The sequence below is a fragment of the Xenopus tropicalis genome, chromosome 4 (assembly GCF_000004195.4).
Source record: "Xenopus tropicalis strain Nigerian chromosome 4, UCB_Xtro_10.0, whole genome shotgun sequence".
NCBI lineage: Eukaryota > Metazoa > Chordata > Amphibia > Anura > Pipidae > Xenopus > Xenopus tropicalis.
Genome location: NC_030680.2, coordinates 138,043,570 through 138,066,670, shown reverse-complemented (window position 1 = coordinate 138,066,670; position 23,101 = coordinate 138,043,570). Strand labels below are relative to the sequence as shown.

At 41.9% G+C, this 23,101-nt stretch overlaps 1 protein-coding gene across 3 annotated transcripts in view; it reads right to left on the bottom strand.

The window, feature by feature from the left end:
• prrt3 (proline rich transmembrane protein 3) overlaps positions 1-23,101 on the bottom strand; it is a 56,032-nt gene that overhangs the window by 17,214 nt on the left and 15,717 nt on the right. For all 3 annotated transcript variants that reach the window (XM_004914104.4, XM_004914103.4, XM_031901189.1), the window contains exons 2-3: positions 3,893-5,391; positions 3,228-3,383 (exon numbers count right to left, since the gene is read on the bottom strand). In XM_004914104.4, the coding sequence (XP_004914161.1) occupies positions 3,228-3,383; positions 3,893-5,309 (1,573 nt within the window). In that variant the 5' untranslated portion in view covers positions 5,310-5,391. The remainder of the gene's footprint in view (positions 1-3,227; positions 3,384-3,892; positions 5,392-23,101) is intronic.

Below are 23,101 nucleotides of genomic sequence, written 5' to 3'. Positions count from 1 at the left end.
TTCATAATTGAATATTTTGCAGCCAAATTACCGGTAGCTAGCCTTGCAGCAACCCCACTGGCACCCCACGTGCCCCCAGATGCCTGCCCACCATTCATTTACTCGACAGACTTTAAAGTTCCCATTAGGAATACAGCAAAGTTACTGCTCAAGCAAAAGCAAACGATAATAGCCATGGTCACAGCGGAGGAGAAAACTACTTCTCTCCAAACTGTGGATGTATTTTACATTTTTGGCAGCCGGGGGGCCCCTAATGCTCCCCTGAGCCCTGGCCCCTTATCCAGACTCGGTGAGTCATTTCCTATTAAAGAGGCTCATGAGTTTGGGCTCACAGACACCTGCCCAGCTCCTACAGTAACACACTGTCTCTGTGTTCTTTCAATTGTCTCTTCTAAGTTTCCATGATTTGTTTGCTCTGGAGACAGCAGAACTGGGACAGCATTCAGGAAATAGAGTTTAATTCTTTTTCTAATACGGCCTGACATACTAAAGGAGCGGGGAGAGGGGAGGGAAAGATGATAGTTTTTTCTTAAATCCATAAAGCAGGAATATAATTCACCCTTTCATGAACACAACAGGCGGTGTATGTCGCACCTACCTACATGCACTGCCGTCGGCAACCCAAACCCTAAGGAAAATGTATCCACAAGGAAGGTAATCCCACTACCGGCTACAGATGATGCAGAGCCTCTTGGGATCCCAAGAAAATCTGTAAGTGATAAGACCTCCCTGGTAATGCCTGCAGCATGTACAGAATACATGGGAGGTGAATGGGTCTTGATTTTGTCATCAAATCAACAATGTTTAATGTTGTGTATAGAAGTGTAGTAAGAAAAATATACTTTACCTCTGAAAACTTAAGCCAATTAGACATGTCAACATTATTTGGGTGAGGTCCCCAAAAAGAGTGGATCTTTTAATGATTTGGCCACCCAGGTGGTGTTCCAATTTGGGCTGATCTTGTCTAGGGAGCCATAAGCTCCTGCAATGTCAGCAATGAGCTTGTGTGATATTAATTCCACTGCTTGTGTCCAGTGTGGGTACCTCCTAGTCATCCACGTGGCCCCAGTCTTAAAGGGGCTGTTCATCTTTAAATTAACTTTATTATTATAATGTAGACATTGATAGTCTAAGAGTATTTGCAATTGTCTTAATATTATTATAATTATTTATGTTTTTCTGTCGTTTAGCTTTCTGTTCAGCAGTTTTCCAGTTTGATATTTCAGCAGCTACATGGTTACTAGGGTTTTCTTTACCCTAGCAACCAGACAGTTGTTTGAATGGCAGATGGGAATATGAATAGGAGAGATAAGTTATAAAAAGTAACAGTAACAATAAAATTGTAGCGTCGTGGAGCAATAGTTTTTGGCTGCCAGGGACAGTGACTCATTTGAAAGCTGGAAAGAGGCAGTAGAGGAAGGGAAATAATTAAAAAACTATAAAAAATAAATAATAAAAACCAATGGCAAAGTTGCAAGGAATAGGCCATTCTATAATATATAACTTAAGTTAACTAAATGTAAATGTGAACTACCCCTATAAGGTGACCGCTCTGTTGCTTAGGAAAGATTTTTGACAAACTGTTGGGATACGGTTAGTATTTGATTGGCCAAATCTTTCCACTTGCCCCTAGGATGCTGGAGATTGATTGGCTGATTTATTTGAAGCGAAAAGTGTTAAGAACATAAAAAAAACCAGCACAATTTGCCATATTTTGTATGTCCAATGCAATATTATTTCCCAGAGTCCCAGTGTAAGTACAGTATACCCACTGCAATCAGGCTCATAATGCGGAAGGCACAAGCATTTTCTCATTTTCATAGGATACTGGGTTTAGAGATGAACAATAGCTAAAGGGCCACAGGCTGACATATATACCAAAAGTATCAGAGAGCTGTTACTCAGTGCAATACATAATTCATTCTTTCAACAATTATATTTTTTAACCTTGAGGTCCCTCTTTGGCAGAAGGCCCAAGGCATAAGCCCTGATCGCTAACACTGGCCCCGTTGAAAAGCAATAAGTTATCCCTGATTAACAGGGGTTTAGAACCATCTGAGATATGAAACATAGTCCTAAACTGATTGTATATGCACCATTTGGAGGATTATGGGGAGGCCAGTTCAGAGGTCAGAACAACAAACCCTGTGGCTACTACTAAGTCTATTGAGTCTTCATGCAGCAGCGGCGTGTGAAAGGGTTAATCCCCCCTTCTCTCCGGGCATCTGTTCTTGGTTAGTTTGACTTCTTTAAACAGTTTTTCACTTGCCATGAATGGCGAATGGAAAGCCCTGGGTATCAGATCTGTAACGTGCCAGCGTTCCTATGCTCCCAGCTATATACTTTCATTCTTCATTAGTCATAGGAGCTGAGAAATGCAGAACTCGGTTTTATAGAGCAAAGAAAAACACGCGTGCAGATTTGTTTTCCTTTCGGGCTTTCAGATTGAATTTCTATCAGCTTGTTCTATTCTATTCTAGAATGTAGTTATTGCAAGAGTTACTTTGTGTTAAAGGGACCCTAACATAAACCTAAAAGTGTTTGTTTAGCAAGAAAAACATGACTAACAGTGAATAGTAAAAAAAAGTTGATATATTTAAAGGAAAACTAAAGCCTAAAAATGAATATGGCTAGAAATGCCATGAACTGAACTTAATGTAACAGCCCAAAGGGTCAGTAATGATCAAGGTTGTCCACATGAGCTTGGTACTTGAGTGTCAGTGGCACTGCACATGCTCAGTGTGCTCTGGGCAGCTGTTGCTACAGGGCCGATCATTACATTCTGAGGCAGAATGCATGAAAGGAGATGGGGAGCTACCGGGGGAATATTTAGAGCTAAAGAGCCTCACTCATAAAGGGCCGAGGGCCTTGGGCTGGTACCAAACCCCACAATAGAATGTGTAGCGTTTGTAGCCTACTTCTTTGTTGCATTATAATGAATGATACAGCCAATCTCTATGTTCCTGTTAAAGCTGGGCCTCTCTACTTTGACCCGGTCATACACTGACCAATTAAGTTGCAAACAGAGGGGTATCATTTTGAAAATCAGATTTTCTGATCTCTCTGAGGTTCCTGAATTAGGACCAGGTCTTAAATTAATGGACCAACCTCCTAAAACATATGATATTTCTGCACCAATTGCCCCAAACGCTGTAGGGTTGCAGAATTACCCAACCAGTTATGCAAAGAATGACATTTGGATTTATTTAATGCAGGGCCAATGGTACCTTTCTGTCTTGTCTCTGACATCTTCCAAGTTGTAGACATCAGAAGTCCGGGGGGCGCACTGCTGGCCATTGGGCCTTTCTGTGTAGTTGCTGGCTTTGCAGATCCTTTGCCGGCCTCTACCAAACTTCCATTTCCCACCTGAGATTTTTCAGAATCTAATACAAGAAAACAAAATAATATCAATGATAGTATAAAGTACATTAATTTGGCCCCCAAATGAACAGAAAAGTAACATAGTAACATAGTAAGTTAAGTTGAAAAAAGACACTAGTCCATCAAGTTCATCCTTAATGCCTATATATATATATATATATATATATATAACCTGCCCAATTGCTAGTTTATATAGAGGAAGGCAAAAAAACCCCAAAACATTGTGAAGCCTCTCTTACAGCTCTCACTGTAAAAAAATATTTTCTGAATATTTAGACAGAACCTCCTTTGTTCTAAAAGGAATGGGTGCCCTTGTGTCATTTGGAAGGACCTACTGATAAATAAAGCATTAGACAGATTATTATATTATCCCCAAGGCTGGAGGCCATTAGAGTCCCTTTGAAGGCCATACTCAGCCCATACACCTTTAGTCGCACAGCCCTGCCCGAGACTGACACAAACAATCTAAAACATCACCCTTGGTTAGAAAAGATATGTATGAAACACTTACTTTTGCCATATATTTGCATCGCTGGTGTTGGAGTTTCATGAGGTTGCATAGAAGATGGTGGGATGTCCTGTGAATAAGAAATCAACCCATTGGTCGCTTCATTGTTAATCTCAGTTCTGAAGGTTTTTGTGGGAGCAGGCAGAATCTGTTCTGTTTGGGTTCTTGATTTTGCTTCTAGAGTAAAATGGCTTCTTGGATCAAAGGAAGCAAATGGAGAGGTCTTGTTAAGAGAAGGCCTCAATGTGGATGGTTCATCCTGAAGAGATGGGCTTAATGGCAGAAGATGACCTGAAGTCCCATGGGTTGAAGTTGATATGTCACTACCATGGGGAACATTATGTATAATTTGTTTCTCTTGGATAACAGGAGAAAAATGAGGAGGGTTTGTTTTATTTTCTGACTTGGATTCCTCAAAAATAGTGTTTCCACCCTTTGGATATTCCATGCTTTTGTGATTTAATTCTGTATCTGCAGATACGACCTCATTGCCTCCTGGCCCACTGTCCAATTGCAAGGCTGTGTAGCCCTCTGTGGTTCTGTATGCAGCATTGTATTTCTCTGAAGGCTGCATACCTTGTTCTTTTGGAATTAAATTATTATCCAGAAAATTGTTCCTGGCACGACTATCTTGAGTATCTAAAGTGTTCTTTTGTAGTACTTTTCTTAAATGCTCATCCCCACTCTCAATTTGCAGTTTCTGTATCTCGGTGACGGGACTGGTTTGCCCCGATGACAGTGTGGCCTTTATTAAGGCTATGGTTGAAATAGTTGGGCGGACAGTACTAAGGAATCCTTTCCCCCGCTCTTGTTCCTTGTCGTGCTCAATGTGATTCAGTATTTGCAATGACCCTTCATGACTGTGAGATGACAACTTCTCATTGGTTGATAGGGGTTTGATTCTATCAGAACTCCCTCTGTCTAAGTCAATGTTCTTAGAATTTGAGAAGAGCTGCAACATTTCTGATTTGCTTGGTTGACCCTTTTGAAGAGTGTGTTCCACCAGTGCTTCCTCAGCGTCAGGTCTGACAGTTGTCACTGAGCCCATTTGGCTGACTTTATTAGAAGCTGCACTCAGCATTATTTTTTTATCCTGAGTCAAGAATTCATTGAAGTTATTTTCTATGTGATCCTCTGTTTTTTCCACTGGCTCCTCACCACGACCAAGTACAGATGTTGGGAGGTAGCTGCCAAACCTTTCTCCAGATGGTCTGGTATGTGACAGATCTCCTCCACTTTCCTCCAGATTTAAAACCTGTGGGACCTCAGGTTTCCCAGAATAGTCCTTCATTTCCCCAGTAAGATTGTTGATAGGTTTTGCATTTGTGATATTGTCAAATTTAGAAAAAGCAACTGAAGGCCCAAGAAGTACTAAGGTAGCCAGGTAAATCCACACGTGGACAGTTGAACGTTCAGCCATGATTTGGTACGTGGATGAAAATTCTCATTGGTTGTCTGGTCTAAAATGACTCATCACACATACAGAGGTGTATCCACAAGGCCTGAAAGGGAAGAGAAATATTTTCATTGGTACAGCTGCAAGTACAAAGAAGTTTAGAGAAGCTTTCATGGGTCATTTACTACCTACAGGGCAGGGTGCAACATGAAAAGAAACAGGCACAATCCACCATGTTTGCTGCAGGTATCTGCACTCCATGAATACAGCCCTGTATGCACTCGTCAGCACTACATTCATGATGGGCAGATGGAGGGAAGCATGTAGGCGACCCCATTTTACACCCTAACTTGTGCAGGTTAGGAGCACTCAGCGCCGGATTTCAAATCCAGGCGCCCCAAGGCCGCCCCCCTGGCGCGCATGCGCAAACATCTCCCCTCCCCCCGCGCCGCGCAGATGCAAGTGCGCATGCGCAGCCATTCAAACTACCGTACGGAGCAGTGGGGAGAAGTCCCCATTGCTCCGTATGGCCGCAAAATGTTAAAATTTCGCTGTGGCGGGGCGGCATGCCGCCCCTAAAATTGTGTCGCCCTAGGCCTGGGCCTTCATGGCCTCGCCACAAATCCGGGCCTGGGAGCACTGGGGGGTGCTGGCCACAACAGAGGCCTCTACTTACTGCCTTCCTGCCCTATGACAGTGGTAAGGACAGGGTTGCCTTGCACCCACCTTGGCTGCTCTCTGCACCTAGTACTGGATATGATTCTTGAGTGGGCACCCCTTACTGCTCTTGTACTTGCGTCTGGAGTAAAACCCATTTCTATTGACAATAAAAAAACACTTGTTCGTCAATTATTTAAGTACAGGTATGGGCCCCGTTATCCAGAATGCTCGGGACCTGGGGTTTTCTGGATAAGGGGTCTTTCCTTAATTCGGATCTCTTAACTTAAGTTTGCTAATAAAATTATTTAAACAGTAAATAAACCCAATAGAATTGTTCTGCCCCCAATAAGGGGTAATTATATCTTAGTTGGGATCAAGTACAGGTACTGTTTTATTATTACAGAGAAAAGGGAATCATTTAACCATTAAATAAACCCAATAGGGCTGTTCTGCCCCCAATAAGGGGTAATTATATCTTAGTTGGGATCAAGTACAAGGTACTGTTTTACTATTAGAGAGAAAAAGGAAATAATTTTTAAAAATATGAATTATTTGATTAAAATGGAGTCTATGGGAAATGGCCTTTCTGTAATTCGGAACTTTCTGGATAATGGGTTTCCGGATAAGGGGTCTGATACCTGTTCATCATACACATCAGTCCCTGATTGGTAGCATGCTTCTAGTTGCACTACAGGTTGGACATGACTGGTGTATACAGTGAAAATATTAAACAACTGTTCCACAATATAATATATCCTTTGTATTGCCTTTAAACCAGACTTGCCACCAGAAACGTTTAATTGCAATGAGCATTCTTCATACTGGTGCACATAGGGTGGCGGTACTGCTTTTTGGGGACAGCAGCCTTAGCAGTTTAGGATTTAGCAACTCCCCCAAAAGCATTACCATAAATTAAATGACACTTGTATTGGAGTATTGCCCTTTAAAAATGATGATTTGTTTCCATTTGATGGATACACAGACTGCGCCACCACAGTCATTAGGAAGAAAAATCCCTTTTCTTACCCCATGGAAAGAATGTGTCTTTTTGGCAAGCATGGGGAATACTAGGCTGAACTATGACAAGTTCATTAGAAGAGCTTATGTTAATAATAACCTCGCTTGGTAAAAATCCCTCTTCTTCACAATTCACCTAATTGGTCAATTTGTCATTTCACAGAAAAATAACAAATACATTTCAAGATAAAATTTCAAAATAATTCAGTTGCACATGTTATCGCCTGCGGGTAATTATTTCACTTCTGCCATTACGTTCTACAAATGGACTCCCTGCAACAGTAATACCCATAGTGACTTTGTTTTTTTTTTTTTTTTTTCAGTTTTAACTTTTTTATTGGAGATAACAAAGTACATGACATATTCAGTGACATTTCCAGTTGTAAATCATTGTGTCAATAAAGAGTACCACTGTTGATCGAGATTGGTTTTTACGTGTCGTTCCTTAAGGGGGAAGAGAAGAGGAAAGAAAAAGGAGAAGGAAAGGGGATGGGACGGGGGGGGGGGGTAGGTGAGGAGGGACATGCAAGTCAGGGTCTTGTTTTTCCAGAGTCCTGACTTGCGAGGGGATAGTGGGTAGATACAAGAGAAATATACATACATACATATTAGAAACAGTAAGGTTTTAACTAGTTAAACTCTAACTAAACCATGCCGGGTGGGGTGTCTCTCGGAGCTCCTCTCTACTTTTCTCTTGGGTCCGGGTCCAACCTGAACATTATTCCATTTTGCTTCCCTCGTGACTTATCCCTGGGACTCTTAGGTCGTTATCTAGTTTGACCTTGTCCCTTTTGGTTCCCTGCCCTCCTATTGGGGGTGGTTTTATAATTGATTTTTTATGGATTGCATACCTTAGGTAACGTACATTATTTATAAAAGTTATATGGGGAAGGCACGGTTCAAGTGGAGGAGGTAAAGTATTGCTCCCAAGGGGCCCATTCTTTTTGGAACCGTTCTTGCTTATCCGTTAAGATACTGGTTAATTTTTCATTGACGTAGATCCAGTTAACCTTATTTTTTAGTTGTAAAATAGGCAAGAATGGGGATTTCCACGATCTTGCTATTGTTAGTTTGGCTGCGATAAAGATTTGATTTATCAGCTTCCAGGTATATTTATTTACATTAGGAATTTTCTTCCCCAATAATGCATGTTCTGGGGATTTGGGTAGGTTAACTCCTGTTACTGAGAATATCATTTCGTGGACCCTAGTCCAGAATCTTTGGACCCTGGGGCACTGCCACCATATGTGATAAACTGTGCCTTCCCCTCTACAGTTTCTGAAACATTGCGAGTTGTATTGGTTGTTTATTTTATGTAACCTAGCTGGGACCAGGTACCAACGTAAGAGAACTTTGTATCCTGCTTCCAGCAGGGCAGTATTAATTGAGCTATGCGCTGCTTGGTCCCATATTTTGAGCCAATCCTTTTCATCAATTGTATGACCCAGATCTTTTTCCCAGGCTTTTACATATGATAAGGTAGGTGGGAGGTTAGTTTCAGATAAAATGTTGTATATTTTAGACAGAACCCCTTTGGAGTACGGATATTTGGTACATATTGTTTCCAGGTACGTGGAGGGTGGTGTATTTGCTTCCTTAAATTTGGATTTTAGGTAATGTTGTACCTGTATGTACCTATAAAGTTCTCCGGGGGGGGGGGAGTACAGTTGTTGGAATTAGTGACTTTGTTTTAATTAAATGGATATTATATTTCCAACATTTCTGTTTTATTTATATGTAATTCTGGTAAGTTTACTGCTCCTAAATACATCCCATTTATTAGGATTACAATGCTCTGCTATAAAGTTAGATAGAAGCTCGTCATTCATCATGCAAACAGGCAGTTTTTAAAAATGTATTTTGCCATAAAATGACTACTTTACTGAATGTTAGGCACAAACTTGTAGATTTCTGATGATAGTGTTAGAGAATGATAAAGATATTTATGGGTCGAGCTGGGCTGCCGGGCACGGGGTGTGAAGGCTGCGGAGGGGGCCTATTGGGTGGTGCAGGGGCCCCTGAGGCAGTAGCCTTTTGCGCTCAGTACAGGAGATCAAAGGGAAATGAGGGACTTTTCAATAAGAATATGGGACTGCGGGCTGAGCTGTTAAAAGAGGGACTGTCTCATAAAAATTGGAAAAGTTGGGAGGTATGGCTAGCTGGCAGTTCAGTAACTGGCCAGGAGATGTCAGCGTTCTGCTCTATAAAATGGCAAGCCAATGTTTGTTTGACTTCTTTGGAACCCACCTGTTGGAGGGGGTGGATGGGTAAAGGTAGGCCTTGTGGGTGAAGCTGATGCGAGGATAGTTCTGTAATAGCTCGCTCCCGGAGTGAGAGTCAGGATCAGGGTAGCTACTGAGCAGCTTGATGCTCCAACAAGTCAAATAGAAGGATTAGTAATCCTGGGTGTGCCACCCGCAGAGTGTACAGACCTAGGGGTAGATGTGTTCCACCTATGTTCCACTTGGAGGACCTGTTACACTCAATCCACACATTGATCATTGACCCCTGATGGATAAGCATTGCTGGAAGCTGTATTCCTGAGTACCTGTGAACAACCATACTGTATTAGCTAAAGGCGGACAGACAATTTGGCAGCTTATAAGCTCATGTATGGGGACCCCCAACAAGCCTACCCATTACCTGGACTAAAATTGGGCAGATGTTGATGGGACAGGTTTGATTTTCCCATTGGAATGGAGACCACATCAGCTCATTGATGTGGCTCCAACAGGTCCTATTCCCATCATAATTGGCCAAGCAATTGGATTACTTCAATATCCGAGATCCACTCTTTTGGTGACCTTGCCATCTTATAGCGTATAGCCACCTTAACAGCCGTGACACACGGGGAGATTCGTTGTGCCTCAACAAATTTCAATTGTCGCGGGCGACTTATCTCCCTGCAATGCCATCCCACCGGCTAGAATGTATGGCGTACGCGGCGCTGCGATTTGCCAAAGTTGCCGAAGTTGCCTTGAGAGGACAAAGTCCAGAGTCTTTCCAAAGTCACCCAAAGCTTTCCCATGGCCCAGATTTAACCACAGGCAACAAATCTCCCCCTGTGCCATATAAATGTCACTCTCATATGACAATCATATATGTAAATCCATCCATAGGCTACAATGAAAATGTGCCCTCTGTTTAACTTTGACAGAAAATAACCTCTGATGTCAGATCCTTGTTGTACTGAAGAAGAACGTCCTGACAAAACATTGCTTTCAATGACTGGTTGGATAATATCCTTCGCACCCACAGACAGATTAAATTCAGTGGCTGCTCCTACCCGATTGCTCAATCACTCGCCACTGCCAGTTCCCTGGGACAGTTCTAGGATCAGACACAAGCTTCTCATTAGCACCTCATCACTTAGGAGGCTCTAGCTGGCCTTCAGTCACTTTGGGTTACATTCCATCAATGGGGCTCCAGCAGCAAGACAAACAGGAGGAGACAAGATAGCCAGAGCGCGTGTGAGAAATTGCTCTGTTCCATAACCCAAACTCACTCCTAGTCTCAGGCTGAGCCAGAAAAACAAAGCAATGTGACTTCAAACAATCTGACTGAGGAACTGGAGGGCGACCAAGGCTTCAACAGCCATTTTGTTTTGCTTAAGTCTTTTCCTGTTTCTGGGAATTGTGATCTTGTACAAATAAATATGCTCAGGCTTTGGAACAGTAAGCGTCCAAGTAAAAACAGATCTATGGCCGGGTCATATGTGCAGGGAAAGCAGAACTACACCTACCAGAACCCCATGCCCTGGCACTTCTACCCATGGATTCATAAAAGTTGCCAATCTCTCTTATATCAACTGTGCTTTAACTCTTTAATTAAACAAATGAATGTAAAAAGAAATACCATATTTTACATACTGAACTATTGCCATATTTTATATACTGCATCAGCCTAAAGGTTCAGCATCTCTATAGTATTAATGATCTGGGCCTTCAAAGTTGTCACAGGAGCCCCTCATCTTGGATTTTGTTAAATGTGTCAGTGGCACTGCACATGCTCAGTGGGCTCTGGGAGATGTTGAGAAGCTGAGCTTAGGGGTTGTAGCAAATTATCAAGCAGAAAATCAGGTTGGCCTGTCATATGGTACAAAAATTATCAGAACAATAATTCGGAGCCCACATGCAGTCAAAAAATCATAAGAAACTACATTTCATATAATTATATCAGTGTTTGTATAGCCAGTTTTAATTACTAATCAGCCTTATATTGTGACATTTATATTCTCTATATATAGTATATTGTGTCATATATACAGTATTCTATATATACAGTATAGTGTGCCATTTATATTCTATATATACAGTATAGTGTGCCATTTATATTCTATATATACAGTATATTGTGCCATTTATATTCTATATATACAGTATAGTGTGCCATTTATATTCTATATATACAGTATAGTGTGCCATTTATATTCTATATATACAGTATAGTGTGCCATTTATATTCTATATATACAGTATAGTGTGCCATTTATATTCTATATATACAGTATATTGTGTCATTTATATTCTATATATACAGTATAGTGTGCCATTTATATTCTATATATACAGTATAGTGTGCCATTTATATTCTATATATACAGTATAGTGTGCCATTTATATTCTATATATACAGTATAGTGTGCCATTTATATTCTATATATACAGTATAGTGTGCCATTTATATTCTATATATACAGTATAGTGTGACATTTATATTCTATATATACAGTATAGTGTGCCATTTATATTCTGTATATACAGTATAGTGTGCCATTTATATTCTATATATACAGTATAGTGTGACATTTATATTCTATATATACAGTATAGTGTGCCATTTATATTCTATATATACAGTATAGTGTGACATTTATATTCTATATATACAGTATAGTGTGCAATTTATATTCTATATATACAGTATAGTGTGACATTTATATTCTATATATACAGTATAGTGTGCCATTTATAGTCTATATATACAGTATAGTGTGCCATTTATATTCTATATATACAGTATAGTGTGAGTGGGCCCCTAAGCTCAGGTAAGTGCCAGCAGCACAGAGTATGGGCAGGGAATCAGCAGAAAAGAAGATGGGGGGGCTACTGGGGCATCTTTGGAGGCACAGATCTTCCCTGCTAAAGGGCTGTGGGTGCCTTGTGCTGGTACAGAAGCACAAAACAATGAACAACATGTCGGCCCTACTTCTTTACCTGTTTGCCACCTGTTGCTTTTCATTAAACATTTTATGTTTTTCTGCATTTAAAGTAGCTTTTTCACATACTTTACAGACAAACCTCTATTTTACACCCCCTCATTTTACGTTTTCCTGCATGACTGTTTAATGTTTTTACTGCCCATCCCTGCAGTGAAACTGATATGTAGGATCGAGGGTCCGCGAGTGCAGAGGGCAGGGCCAGTGTGCGGCTAAATTGCATTATTATTATTATTATTTTCTATAGTTTATTTTTCTATTCATGCATACTTGTTTTACTTCATTCTGGCATTCAAAATCCTGGTTGCTAGGAGATTTGCACCTAGTGACCCTCACACGAAGGCAGCATTTTCAGTTGCAGGCTGGATATAGGCTGAGCGGAGATGCTTATAACACTCCACCCCTTTAGAGTGTAAGCTCTTGTGAGCAGGGCCCTCAGACCCTATTTTTATTCTGTTATTGTTATAAAGTACTTGCAAGGACCACAAATTAGCTTTTAATGTTAGTTTTACAGAGTTTTATGATATCATCAAAAAATACGTGCACATTAATGAATGCTCGTTAATTACTTGCAATTATCTGGGATACGGCCCCTACAGGGAGAGTGAGATATAAATGCAGCCAATTTAAGCCATAAGGAACGCCTGTCAGATTTGGCTTTGTTTTCTCTAGAGAACTGGCGCTTGCGAGGCGAGAGGGCGACTCTTTCCAAATATGTTAGAGGTCAGGGTGGCACGTCCCAGGGGGACTCTTTGCTTGTAATAATATACACAGAACAAGCCGTCGCCTCTTTAGAAGAAAGGCGTTTTCACCTTCAGCAATATAAATGGCTTTTCATTGTGAGAGGAGGGAGTTATGGAATGGTTGCCCTGCCAGGGTCCCACTCTGGCATCAAAATCATTATGGCATTATATAGCCAGGGATAAAATGACTTATTCTAGGTAAAAAGTTCCTCCGGCTGCCACTAATGAGGCACAAAGTCGTATCTGCAAAGTGCAGGGCAGGTTGAGAATAAAAAACTGGCACAAACAAGCATTTCAAAATGGAGAATCATCCAAAAAGTGATACACACATTAATCTCAGAAATAGCAGTAGTTATAGTGAAGGTGAATTCTTACCCCAATAGGAGTGGGTCCAGGTGCTCATGCCCCAGACCTTCAGCTTAGGGAGCTATATGGTTAACAAGAAAAAAAGACAGCAGGTGTCCACAAATCTTTAATCATAGGCTCAAGGCCCTCAAGACACGAAACGCGTAAGGCTTTTGTCTGTAATTTTATGTATGGAATAAATAAAATGTAAACTTTTTATGAATACTACAAGCTGCTTCTCCTGATCTTTTGAGGATTTGTGGACACCAGAGTGCCTGCCTGCTGTCTTTTTTTCTTGTATTTCAAAATGGAGCCCAGACTCTTAATCAGGGAAGGACAAGCAGGCCCGGATTTGTGGCGAGGCCACAAAGGCCCGGGCCTAGGGCGGCAGAAACTTAGGGGCGGCATGCCGCCCCGCCACACAAAAATTCTGACATTTTGCTCCCATGTGCTCCGTATGAAAGTTTAAATGAACGCGCATGCGCGCTTGCGTCGGCGCGGTGGGGGGTGGTTTGTTCGCACATGCGCAGGGGAGAATAGGGAGCGGCCTAGGGGCGCCCGGATTTGAAATCCGGCGCTGAGGACAAGGGCAGGCACATAGGTGTCCCCCGTCGACCGCAACGTGCAATAGAGTACTTACTGCCCAATGTGAATGTGCCCTTAGTGCTCCAGCATGTGTAGCAGGGGCATTATTAAGGGGCAGATTTATCCAAATCTGAGATTAAACCTCTCCCATTTTTTATTTATTTCTACAGGATTTTTAGAAGCTTATTTATTAAATGGCAAACTCACCTTTGATAAATCACCTTGATAAATCTGCCCCTAAATGAGGCACAGGGTATCTATAACCTTTCAACTGCTGCCTAGGATTTCCGGGGCATAAGGATGCCCAAGGGAATTTGCCTGCTCGGTCTGTCAGCCTTGTCTTCTGACATAATGGTGCCAGAAGCACCTGGAACTGACAGGGCTACTTTCCTATGCAGGGTATTGGTACATAGCATCACAGGGCCAACTCGGGAATAGCTCCAGGACCCTCCATTGCTAAATTTAGGGGAGGGCTGATAGCACTGGCAAGTCCTGTAGTTATCCCTTAGCATAGACCCTTAGGGTCAGTAACAGGAATAAGCAAACTGTGGCTTCCCTGCTGTTGCAAAACTGAAACTCCCAGCATCCTCAATTCAAAAAGCAGAGCTGGGAGTTGTGGGTTTGCCGCAGCTGGAGTGCTAGAGGTTCTGTCACACACTATCAATAACTGCAAGGGGACAATAAAATAACCTTATGAAACAGAATGTACTCCTACAGATGCAACTTCACATTAACACCAATCTTAGGGTTGTCATGACAACCTTAGGCACACTGCCTTTTGTAAAACAAAATGGCACCCCCCAGGAACAAAAACCTTAAGAGAAAAGCGCTCATTACTGCCAATCAGTAAGACAAAGGAAATGCATATAAAATACGGTATCATTAGAACCTATTCAGTCCTGATGGTTTGAAAACTGGAGCTTTTCTAAATGGATCTTATTTAAACCGGCTCATATTTACATCCCATCCGGGCACAAACATTACTGAGTGGCCAAGGGCAGCCGGCTGGACTTCAGAGCAGCCCTCTATGCTGAACTGACCTTGATAAACAATTAACGCCCAATATGTGAGAGACTTATCCGCCCTACAGCTAATATATACACCGACAGGGCAGGAAAGAGACACTGCAAGGGGGAACTGTGCTGAAGTCAGGCCCGGGGATACCGGTTCTGTTTAAACTTACAGTTCAGGATAAATTCATCTGCCCAGGGCTCCATGAGAGAAGGCCGTCTGCTATTTTCTTTTCTCTGTAGCCTGATCGCTGTGGTTAGGGAAAGAGGCTACTGGAGATAAAGAGCTTCTTTGTGTGGGATCTTCTGCTTGTGATTCAGCCAATGGCTGAGTGCTCCATGCTTGCACCCACATGGCTCCCATAGCAGGGCACAGTTACACTGGGAGCTAAAATAACATGCACGCCTCCTACTTTCACAGTTAACCCCCTGTGTTAGTCCCGGCTACGGCCATGGGCACCGGCTTTGTCCTGATATCAGGGTTATGGTGTGCCAGTAGTGCGTGTCAGGGAATCTGCCCTGCCCAACCAGCCAAGGCATCTTTGTGGCAAATATTTTTCAAAAGATGCTGACATTTTCACTATTACAGGTGGCTTTAGAGAACGGCAGATCATTTGTCTTGTGGTAAAAGTACAAATTAATTTGATTATTTTCACTATTTCCAGTACTGATGTCCCCAGGGTTGGCGTGGCCTGCCAGAGTATCCGAGTTCTAATGGTAAAGGAGATACAATTAGTGAATGGTCATGGGGGCACCTACATCCTACTGTACGTTCCCAGCCATCTTTCATTTTTAACAGCAATTAACGCTCTTGCACTTGTGCCCCCCCAGGGTCAAGAATCACCCCTGTAATCGTTATTACATTTTATAAGTTTGAAAAGTTTTTTTTTACTTACATTAAAATGCAGTTACAGTCTCTTTTTTCACCTTCCTTTCTCACACAGAGCAGTAGTTCTGTCACACTTTATGGCTCAGATACTGGCTATGGTTATACACTGTAATAGCATTCAGACCACAGTGGTCCTATCTGAAACCCACTGCAGGATTCTGACCCTATATTAGCCAGACAGGGTGACCCACATAAGAAAGCTTAGCAAGTCAAAGGGAACAACTTCACAGCAGTGGATATATTGGACAGTGGACATTGGACATATTGGATATATATACTATTATTAAGAATTATTAAGAAATCTGTGTACTAAGTAGAAGTGTACAAAAAGGGAAATTTGTGAATTAAATTATGAGTATAATAACTCTGTATCTAATCTGTTCTATTATTATAATGTTTTAATGTAATATATACAGTATATATATATATATATATATATATATATATATATCTATAAACAGGACCAGCACACCATTTCACAGCAATTCTTCTATTTATCCATTCACCGTGCGTTCCTGTGCTGGTCCTGTTTATAGGTATTTACATATTTTGACTTCAACACACATCTGTTAATATATATATATATATATATATATATATGCATTTCTATTTCTATATCATATAAACAGTCGGTTTCCTTTGAACTGGGTTAAAAATGGCCCAAACTGTATCCTTCCCATTGACTTTGACAGGATGTATTTTTGCCATCTTGGCAAATAATGGAAATGCCAGTAAGAGAGAACAACAAAGGAGCTGACTGGCCCATAGGGGCTAGTATATAATGTGAGAAAATGCCTGGCACGCAGATGGTCGATAGGAAAAAGCTGCATTTTCCCTTTCTGCCGGAGCAAAGAAAAAACTGGGAGCACTAAAAGGTTTTATAATCTGTTATTTTTGGGGATTTGCAGAGGATTTTGCCTTTTATTAGACGGCTGACATCAGTGTGATGAATAAAGCAGGGGCAGAATTATTAGCCGCAGTGAAATATAACATGTGATTGTGTTTAACTAAAAGGGGCTTTATTGGAGAGCGCTCCCTAAAATCACAGCACCTTCGGCCGCGTCTGTTCTAGTGTTACTCTTGGCCAACGCCGGCTATAAATTTGATAGATTTATGCAATTTAATAGCGCAGCACTGAGGTCAGAGAAAAGCAGGAACAGAAGTAAGAATAGAGTGGTTTCATAGCCTGCAGAGGCACAACCGCCGCTTCATTAACTTGGGTTTAATGGTTTTGTTATTAAGTTGGTTTAGCCTTGCACCCCTTCAGCTAATGTCCTGCCCAGCCTGACCAACTGTTACTGAGCCCCACTGCCCTCTGTGCCAGGTAATGGCAATGCTTTGTTTTGCTGCTTTTCAAGGTACCTACCCTGAAGAGCTTACATTCTAAACGTGGTATCTGTTTCCATAGGAACATTCAATGCAATTCAATGAGAAAAACTTTTCTCACTGTTTATCATACGAGAAGTGTATGGAAAAAAACTGAAAATGAATTAGGAGAAAAGTTTTATCTTCTCAAATTGAATTCTCCCATGGGATTTCGTGTGATAAACTATAAAATAACATTTTTTTGTCATGGAATTGAATATAAACCAATGTTTTTCCAACAACCCCCTAAGCTTAGCTTCTCAGACACACCTAGAGCACACTGAGCATGTGCGGTGCCACTGACAAACAAAAGCTTATGTGAACAACAGGCCTGGATCATTAGAGCATTTCTAGCCATATACTTTGTTAGACACTATTTATGCTTTAAAAGGGATGGTTCACCTTTATGTTAACATTTAGTTTTATCATGTCCTATGCCTAACAACTTTGCTTTTGATACTGTCGACCATTCTATTCTTATGCAAATTCTCCATTCTCTGGGTATCCGGGATCAAGCAGCATCCTGGTTCTCTTCCTATCTCTCTAACCGCTCCTTCTCTGTCGCTCTTTCTACCCCGGTTCCGCTCAGTGTGGGGGTGCCTCAGGGCTCTGTGCTTGGTCCCCTGCTGTTCTCCCTGTACACTCTCTCTCTAGGAGACCTTATTTCTTCTTTTGGTCTTAAATACCACCTATATGCAGATGACATCCAGATATATTTAGACACCCCTGCACTAACTGCTGATGTCCAAACCCAGATTGGTAACTGCCTCCTGGCTATCTCCTCCTGGATGGACCGACGCAGGGTCGGACTGGGGGGTGCAGGGCCCACCGGGGCTCCCGCCCCAGGGGCCCTGCAGGTGCCCCAGCCGCGTCCCCTAACCCCCCCAGGGGCCCCCCTAACCCCCCCCAGGGGCCCCCCTAACCCCCCCGAAGGGCCCCCGCCTGACGTCCTCTCCGAGCCGTATAAATTGAACGCGTCATCGGAGGAACAGTCAATTGCGGGGAGCGCCGGCAAAGGTCGGACTGGGCCGCTGGGGTCCACTAGGGCCGGGGCCCACCGGGATTTTTCCCGGTGTCCCGGCGGCCCAGTCCGACCCTGGACCGACGCCAGCTCAAACTTAACCTAGCTAAAACAGAGCTCATGGTCTTCCCGCCCAAACCTGGCCCTCCTCCTCCTTTCACCATTAATATTGATGGCATGACCATCAACCCTGTAAATTCTGCACGCTGCCTTGGGGTTATCTTTGACCAGTCTCTCTCCTTCTCTAACCATATTAATAACACTGACAAAACCTGCCGCTTTTTCCTCCGCAATATTGCCAAGATACGCCCCTTTCTTTCACAAGCAACAGCTAAAACACTAATCTATGCCCTTATCCTTTCCCGCTTAGATTACTGCAATCTCTTACTAACCGGCCTCCCAGACTCCCACTTCTCTCCCCTGCAATCAATCTTAAACTCTGCTGCCAGGATCCTCCTGCTCTCTCCTAAGAGGGATCCTGCTCAGCCTCAATTAAGCTCACTAGCATGGCTGCCTGTCAAGCAAAGGATAGCTTACAAAATCCTTCTGCTGACATTCAAAGCCCTTCACTCCTCTGCTCCTCACTACATTTCTTCACTGGTCTCCCTACATGTTCCTGGTCGTCTCCTCCGCTCCTCTCAGAGCCTCCGTCTCTTTACACCATCCACACCCACTGCGCTCTCTCGTCTTAAACCTTTCTATCTCGCTGCTCCTTCCCTCTGGAACTCTATCCCTGAATCCCTCCGTAGGGAAAACTCACCCACTCTCTTTAAGAAAAAGCTCAGCTGTTACCTTCTGGAGAACTAAGACATTATTTTGCCCAGTCCTGTGCTTAAGGGCAAATGCCCATACCTGGTGCACTCTTACCTTCCAGTTTGTGCCTGTATGTTACCCAACCACTTAGATTGTAAGCTCTACGGGGCAGGGACCTCCTTCCTACTGTGTCTCATACCACATGGCACTTATATATATACATATATGTATTTATTGTATTTATTTATTATATCACTTGTCCTCCCTGTGTGTAATTGTGTATTCTGTAAGACTGTACAGCGCTGCGTACCCTTGTGGCGCTTTATAAATAAAGTTATACATATATACATACAATTGGTCTTCATTTTTTATTATTTATAGTTTTTGGGTTATTTGCCTTCTTCTTCACCCTCTTTACAGCTCTTTCCAACACTGCTATTGTAACTTTTTTATCTTTGTATTCAGTCCCTCTCCTGTTCATATTCCAGTCTGTCATTCAAACCACTGTCTGGTTTCTTGGGAAAATAAGACAACAAGATCGCTGCTGAAATACCAAACTGGAGAACTGCTGAACAAAAAGCTAAATAACTAAAAAACATTCAAATTAAAAAATAAATGACCAATTACATATTCCTATTGTCTCAGTATGTCATTGTTTATAATATCATACTAACGTTACATTTTAGGGTGAGCTACCCCTTTAAGATTAAATGCCTTGTGGGAGATTAAAGGTTTGGCAGCTCTGAGCTCTCCCTTTATTGTATCAGGGCCTCATTCTCTAAGAAAACACTGCTGTAAAGTTGCTGTAGCAGATGGATTCAGTGTACACAAGCGTTTAAGCTTCATTACCTTTCAGTTCCGACCCACCTACCATCCCTAACTCGTACACAGTGTGTGTGTGGGGGGGTAGATTGGGGGCTCCCTGGTTAAAATCCTGGACTAACTTTAAAACGAGGCTTCTACTGAGAAGCAATTGCAGATATGGTCAGACAAGGGCAACATTTTTCTTGTCTTTTGATATTGTTTAACCCTCTAAGCTGAGCTGGGAGCGCCCAGAGCATGCCGTATGCACCCACACATAATCCATTAATGGTGTCGACCCAACCACTACTCTGTAAACAGTCATTATAGAGCAAGTACTAGAAGTTTATTTCCACTCACACAGCCCACAAAAAAACTAGGTGGAACTTAGAAGTGGATTGAGCTGGGGGGGGGAGAGGGGGGTATATAAAGTTATTTCTAGTGTGGGGTGACAATGATATTCTAGGAAAGTATACATTAAGCCTTTGTCAGCGGTGAGTTTTGTTTATTTTTATCGTTGTTCTGTAGCTACAGAGAATGTGTATGAGGTAAGCACTGTTATCTGGTTGCTTGGCTACCTAGCCCTAGCAACCACTTATTTATTAGAATTTAGAAAGAACAGGATCAGCTTTAAAAAATGCCCCCTATGCAAATGAATAGAGTGTCTACAGAGCATCTAACATCTCCCTTTCATTGTCCATTACCAGACTGATAGTTTACTGGCCTGGGCAGTGCAAGGGATCCCTAAGAAATTCAAAGATATGGTGGTCTAATGGAAAGTACCCTGGGCTGGCCAAATCCATCCCATGTCAAATGCAAATAAATATGCCCATGGGGATAATCAGGGAGCCCCTTCAGCTATGGAATACTGGTTCCAGCTCCAGATTAAGTCTGTAGTTAAGATGCCAGTATTTAGGACCAAACTGATGGCTGCTCAACCAATATTCAGGGGCAAGGACCACGTTGGCCCATTAATGTGGTCCCCTCCCAATCAGTCTTCATTATGATTCTATGAGCCAAACAATTAGATTAGGTTGATCTGTTGACTTAGCAGTGGGGCTAATGCCAAGTTAGTACAGGTATGGGATCCATTATCAGGAAACCCGATATCCAGAAAGCTCCGAATTACAGAAAGCCTGTCTCCCATAGACTCCATTTTAATCAAATAATTCAGATTTTTAAAATTGATTTCCTTTTTCTCTGTAATAATAAAACAGTACCTGTACTTGATCCCAACTAAGATATAATTACCCCTTATTGGGGGCAGAACAGCCCTATTGGGTTTATTTAATGGTTAAATGATTCCCTTTTCTCTGTAATAATAAAACAGTACCTGTACTTGATCCCAACTAAGATATAATTACCCCTTATTGGGGGCAGAACAGCCCTATTGGGTTTATTTAATGGTTAAATGATTCCCTTTTCTCTGTAATAATAAAACAGTACTTGTACTTGATCCCAACTAAGATATAATTACCCCTTATTGGGGGCAGAACAGTCCTATTGGGTTTATTTTATGGTTAACTGATTCCCTTTTCTCTGTAATAATAAAACAGTACCTGTACTTGATCCCAACTAAGATATAATTACCCCTTATTGGGGGCAGAACAGCCCTATTGGGTTTATTTAATGGTTAAATGATTCCCTTTTCTCTGTAATAATAAAACAGTACCTGTACTTGATCCCAACTAAGATATAATTACCCCTTATTGGGGGCAGAACAGCCCTATTGGGTTTATTTAATGGTTAAATGATTCCCTTTTCTCTGTAATAATAAAACAGTACCTGTACTTGATCCCAACTAAGATATAATTACCCCTTATTGGGGGCAGAACAGTCCTATTGGGTTTATTTAATGGTTAAATGATTCCCTTTTCTCTGTAATAATAAAACAGTACCTGTACTTGATCCCAACTAAGATATAATTACCCCTTATTGGGGGCAGAACAGCCCTATTGGGTTTATTTCATGGTTAAATGATTCCCTTTTCTCTGTAATAATAAAACAGTACCTGTACTTGATCCCAACTAAGATATAATTATCCCTTATTGGGGGCAGAAAAGCCCTATTGGGTTTAATTAATGTTTTATTGATTTCTTAGTAGACTTAAGGTATGAAGATCCAAATTACGGAAAGATCCCTTATCCAGAATACCTTTGGTCCCGAGCATTCTGGATAACGGGTCCTATACCTGTATAATAGCTGACTAAATATCAGTTGGGAATGCTGTAACTTTGGGCCATGCAAACTCAGCAACTCCTGACCAAACTGATAAGTTTATTGCCAACTTTAGACATTCCAACTTTATAATGAAGGCTTTAGTTGTATTTTACAGAGGACCATTACAAAATTTATATTTACTGTATATATATAAATGTAACATGGGATTCATGAGTTCCATGCCCAACATATTTCAGTCTGTTCCAGACAATGGGTATATAAGTATCAGTTGTGCCACCGGACAAGTCATTAGCTTTACCCAGATTTGCCCAATCCCCCCAGGATGACTGGGTAACCCAATAAAGCAGGTTGATGAGACTCATGAGTGCATGAAGTTCAGCTTCTGGCTATTACCCTGCTACTGACCCACGGAACAGCAAATATAAATAAACAAACAAGAACCCTGGATCCACTTCCAGTTTCTGCCTCAAACGGGGAAAAACAAAATTCCTTCGCTTAACTGGATACAGATGGAGCATACGGCGCCGCATCTCAGCCAGAGAATTGTACATTATGATCACTCCTCATTGCCAAACAGGCAACCAGATGCTAAGCTGCTGATATAAACGTCAGTCCAAAAATCACTTGGCCACTTCCATTTGTTTCATGACTCTCCAGTGATTACAGGCACCTGGACCCCCCAACCCCAAGCAAGGATCCACCCAAAGCCTGGTGTAGTTAATATGAGAGTACATAAGCTGCTCTAGCATCCTTACACAGCAGGTGGATATTCAATAGGCCAGTTCTTTGTAGGGCACATAAAGAATACTGTGTGCCTGGAAAGCACATGTACAAACAATCGAGCCAAGGGCACCATAGGAAACCTAACTGGTCTTGTACATGCTTCCAACATAGTGAACAATAATAAATACCCCTTAGCTACCATCTGGGAGCCGCTGGTTGCCCATGCTGGGGATCCGCCAGTCAGTGGCTCAGCACTACTAGGAGCGTAGGATTAAGGTGGTATCTCTGCACTGCTGTAATTCCCATACTCTCTGACAAGCCAACCCCTAATTATCCTGTAATTGTAATGTCACCCACTGTGACCTACAGCACTTATATTTGCCTATTTGTGTCTGTAAGTTACCCTCCCATATAGATTGTAAGCTCTACGGGGCAGGGACCTCCATCCTCTTGTGTCTTTGACTCTTAACTTATTGCAACTGTATCTTGTATTTATCTGTATTTA